Raw genomic sequence first — 5397 nt, forward strand, 5'->3', positions numbered from 1 at the left:
CACAGGCCAATCTGATGGAAGCATTTTCTCAGTTGAGGTTCCCTCTTCCAAACGATTCTAGCTAGTGTCAAGTCAACAAACAAATTCTAGGACTAATCAGCATAGTCATAAAATAAAAAATTAAATCTTGAATGTTGCATATGCCTTTAGTCCCCAGCACTTGGGAGGCAGAGGCAGGTGGATCTCTGTGAGTTCAAGGCCAACTTGGGAGAGTAAGTCCTAGGACAGCCAGGGTTACACCATGTCTCAAAAGAAACCATGTCTCAAAAAAAACCAAACAAACTTGAATGTTGTCTTTTTGCCTTTATATAAACATGGTTCCAATACAGCATGTATCCTTACTATATAGGTAAGAGAGTGCTCCAGGTAATCAAAAGCTGTGCTGAGTGAGCCTGGTTCATGGCCACTGATATCTTATGTTGAACATTTTACCCCTGATTCTGTGGATTAGATAGGCTTCCTTTCCTATATTTAAGAAGCCATCTTTAGCTTATTACTGATTAATATTTCTACTTTTTTTTTTAGGCTACCATCAAAAACAATGAGTTTAAAACCATTCACCTACCCATTTCCAGAGACAAGGTTCCTTCATGCAGGACCCAATGTGTATAAGTTCAAAATCAGATATGGCAACAGTATCAGGTAATTTGAAAGATAAGAACAGAGCTCATGCAAGCACATGCACGTGCATTCCCCCAGGTCATCCTCTCTCTGCCTCCCTCAGTCCAGAGAAGTGACTGCAATAGCACCTGGCCAGGTTCTTTCCCAGGTACTTAGAATTCATTATATTTGTTGTTGATATAATTTCCTAAATTAGGGACAATATACCTTTGAGGAGATATTTCTCAGAATTATTTCTGCTTGGCCTCATCTCAAAACAAACAAACAAACAAACATACATACATACATACATACATAAAACTGTAAATAGGCCTGGAGAAATTATTTGTCAGTTAAGAGCACTAATGTCTCCTCCAGATTCTGTTTCTGTTCCCTGAACCCATGTGGTGGTTTCTCCTGTAACTTTACTTCTAGTGGCTCTGATGGTCTTCTAGTCTAGCCTCCACAGGCGCCACATGCATGTAGTACACAGTCATACATACAGGCTCGCTCTATTTATCTATCTATGAAATAAAACAGGAGCTGGAGAGATGGCTCAGCAGTGTGTATTACTTTCCCAAATAAGGTAAGATTCTCAGAACCCAAGTCAAGTGACTTACAACTGCCTATGACTCTAGCTCCAGGGAATATGACACCTGGTGCCTTGAGGGAACCTACACACAACCATATATGCACACATTCATATACCCACATATATACATTCACACATCCACACATATCCATATATCCACACACCTTCATACATACACACACATCCATACACCTGTACACACATACACATCCATATACTCAGACATATCCATACACCCACACATCCATACACACACTTCCAGACACCAATATACACACACGCATCCATATACCCACACATCCATTCACTCACACACATCCATACATTTACATTCACACAGGCACATGTATATATATGATTAAAAATAAATATTACAGAGATTGGTGGATCTCTATGAGATCGAGGTCAGTATGATTTGTGGAACTAAGTGTGGTCTGTGTAGCTAAGGCTACATAGTGAAACCCTGTCTCAAAAATAAATAAATGTAATTATTAATTAGTTAAAAAACAGGGTGGCACATGCCTTTAATCCCAGCACTCGGGAGGCAGAGGCAGGCGGATTTCTGAGTTCAAGGCCAGCCTGGTCTACAAAGGGAGTTCCAGGACAGCCAGGGTTATACAGAGAAACCCTGTCTTGGGAAAAAAACAAACAAACAAACAAAAAAACAGGAAAAAACCTAGAATGCCCCTCTTCAGCACTTGTATTCAGCCTTACACAGGAGTTCTAGCCAGAGCACTTTGACAAGAAGGTAAAGTATACAAGGTGAAAAGAAGCAAAACTATCTTGATTTGAAGATGATATAATCGTATTCATAGAAAGCCTTAAAGAAAACATACACATGCAAATATGTACACCCAAACATATACTTAAACACACATACTCACACATACACACAAATTATTAAATAACAGAAAATTTAAAAAACAATTCCCTTTAAAATAATGTTAAAAGCATCAAAGTACAATAAATTGTACCTTGAAAATTATAAATCATTGCTGAAAGAAATTAAAACTTCATTCATTTTGCTTATGGTTTTGTTTTGAGATGGGTCTTGCTGTGCAGCCATGATCTCCAACTTATGGTCTTATTTTAGCCCCTGGATGCTGGGATCAGAAGTATACACCACCACACTAAGCTTTTTTTTTTTTAAGTTTTATTAGATTAAGTTCTGTATCTATGGGTAGCATTTTGCATATGGATCCCCAAGGGGTTCCTTGGAACTTGAGTCACAGTCAGTTGTGAGATGCCTGAAATGAGAGCTTGGAACTGCTGAGAAGATACAATGTGACAGGTAAAAATTCCATACATTTAATTAAAAAAGAAGAACCCAGACACATGCTGGGTAATCATAGCACTGAGGAGATGGAGGTGGGAGAGTCGGGTGTTTAAAGCCAGCCTGGGATATATAAGATTCTGTCTGGCTCACAATCACCTAGATCTCCAGTTCCCAGAGATGCAACACTTTGTGGCCTCCTAGGACATGTACATACATGATATACAGAAACTCATACATTTAGATTTCTACAAATCTCATTAATACCCAGCTTAATAGAAGAGCCCTAGAGTATTGGAGGCTGGAGAGATGGTTCAGTGGTTAAAAGGGCTTGATGCAGTTATGAGAAGCAGAGTTCAATTTGAACTCACAAAAGAGCTGGGATTTACATGAATGCCTGTAACTCCAGCTCTGAGGGATCTGACACTCTTCTCTGGTCTTTGCATATGCACAGGCAGATGTGACCTCATATATGTATACCTACACTCACGCAAACTCATACAAAATAAAATCTTCAAAAATAAACAACACTAGAATATTATACCTGCTTGGACATTCAGCCTTGAAAATATTTTGGTTTGGGGATGATAGGAGAGAAAGTCCAGTTCATATAGATCTGTACTGGGGAAAGGTAGGAATATATTAATAGCCCTCTCAGGTCACTATAGAACTCTTGACACTATACAAATCTTGCCTGGGCTGAAGGTTTAGCTCACTAGTAAAGCACTTAGCTAGAATGTACTGGGTTCAATCTCTAGTACCATAAAACAGAAACAAAAACTTGGACAAGTAGGAGTTTAGGGTTTTTACATGGTAGTTTAAGGTTAGTTGCATTGAAGATCTGAAATTCTGATTATAGTTTTTGAACTCTACACATTAAGATTCATTGGTCTACTTGCTTTCGTTGTTTGAAGTGCTTTGTTTGTATAGCCCAAGTGTCCTTGTACTTCAGCCTCTTGAATGCTGGGTTGCAACCACCATCTCCAACTTTTGAGTGTCTGGAAATGGGAGAGTTTTGATTTGTTTTGTTTTGTTTAGACAGGGTCTCATTGTGTAGCCCTGGCTGTCCTAAAACTCATGATGTAGACCAGGCTGGCATTGAACTCACAGAAATCCACCTGCCTCTGCCTCCTGAGTACTGGGATTAAAGACATGTGCCACTAAGCAGGGCCTGGGTTGTGTTTTGATGAGTGTTGTTAAAATATGAAGCATTCTGCCGGGCGTGGTGGCGCACGCCTTTAATCCCAGCACTCGGGAGGAAGAGGCAGGCGGATTTCTGAGTTCGAGGCCAGCCTGGTCTACAGAGTGAGTTCCAGGACAGCCAGGGCTATACAGAGAAACCCTGCCTCGAAAAAAAAAAATGAAGCATTCCATTAGTCATCTGGAAAATGTTAGTTCACTGACTTATATAGATTGTCCAAATAATGACAAAATTCATTATATAATACCAAGTAATAGATGTTGGGGCTGGAGAGATGGCTCAGTGGTTGAGAGCACTGGCTGTTTTTAACCAAAGAACCTGGGTTCAGTTCTCAGCACGCACATGGCAGCTTACAACTGTTTATAATTCCAGTTCCAGGGGATCTGACACCCTGTTACAGACATACACACAGACAGAATACCAATGTACATAAAAACAAATGTTTTTTTATAAGATATTAAATAATACTTGTTAATATTGCTACCAGTCTTATCTGGGGAGTGCTTAAGTTATGAAAGCTGTCAAAACCCACAGTGATGGATATAAGTTTCCAAATTTCAGTTGTTTCCCTTGAAAACCCAAAACTTATTATTGACAACAAATATTGTCTGTTATTTTCCTTGATTGGAAATTTCCATAATGCTTTCTGTCTTACTGCATATTGTACTAGTCAGGGTTCTCTAGAGGGACAGAACTTACAGCATAAAATTTTAACCCAGTCATAAATATATCTAACAAGATTTAACTATCCCTTACACAACTGTAGATGTATTACAAATTTTAAAATAGGTGGCAATGTACCTTGAATGACATTCTTTTAGTATTTCAAACTTAAATATGATAACCACTGATAGTCTCTTTATTGATGCTTATTGCATGATAAAGAAATCAAGGAAAGAAAACACAAGTATCTGCACAAACACTTATGTCAAGTATAACCCTTGTTTCTGCAACTGATCACATGGTCTTAGCTGATATTTATAACTACTGTCTTTTACTCCCTATTCTATATTTCCTCTGTCCTCAGCAAGCACCTCAGTAGGTCTTGGTTCTGTTCTTAGAGGAGTCTAATCCCTTTGTCATCCTGCCTGGATTAGGCTGTTGTAGTTTCCCATTGACTTTAATCACAGAACATGCTAGCACCAAGGATCTTCTGTACTCTAGACATAATCTCTCTTACCTCCGTTGTGTAGAAGCAATCCAATTCCTCCTTGGTAATCTCAATCACTCACTGCATCTACCACTGTTATTTGTTTCTTAGCCTGATGGCTTAAGTGACTGGGGGAAGTCTGAGCTTCCAGATCAAAGGAGTGTTCGGTTTTTTCTTCTGGCAGGAGTGCTCCCCCATTTGGAACCAAAATTTTTAGGCTAGCAGATCTTAAGTGTTCAGAAACGGGAAGCAAAAATTTCCTAGTGGGTCACTAAGAGTGATAGTGAGTGGAACTATTCCCTTTTCCACCCTTTAATTCCTGAACCTGTGGATCCTGGCTCTCTGAGAAATTATACCATATATTGGACACTGATTCAAAGCATAGCCTGCCTTCTGCAGAACCCTGCTGCAGCTCTCCATTTTGTTGCCACCTAATTGGCACTTTAACTGTGTCTTCAAAGGGCAGTTCCATCTTTGTATTGAGCCAGCTGCTTCAGGATGTTGGGGAACATGATAGATAAGACAAGTGGTTTCCGGGGCTGGTGAGATGGTTCAGTGGGTAAGAGTACCTGACTGCTCTT

The 5397-nt window shown here is 39.5% G+C and overlaps 1 protein-coding gene across 1 annotated transcript in view; it reads left to right on the forward strand.

Moving 5' to 3' along the window:
- The first annotated feature begins 541 nt into the window (after nucleotides 1–541).
- The window catches only part of Majin (membrane anchored junction protein), a 25518-nt gene continuing 20662 nt past the window's right edge, over nucleotides 542–5397 (forward strand). The window contains exon 1 of the mRNA XM_021221405.1: nucleotides 542–642. Coding sequence (XP_021077064.1) covers nucleotides 542–642 — 101 coding nt within the window. The remainder of the gene's footprint in view (nucleotides 643–5397) is intronic.

This window comes from Mus pahari, chromosome 1 (assembly GCF_900095145.1).
Source record: "Mus pahari chromosome 1, PAHARI_EIJ_v1.1, whole genome shotgun sequence".
In the NCBI taxonomy this organism is placed as follows: domain Eukaryota; kingdom Metazoa; phylum Chordata; class Mammalia; order Rodentia; family Muridae; genus Mus; species Mus pahari.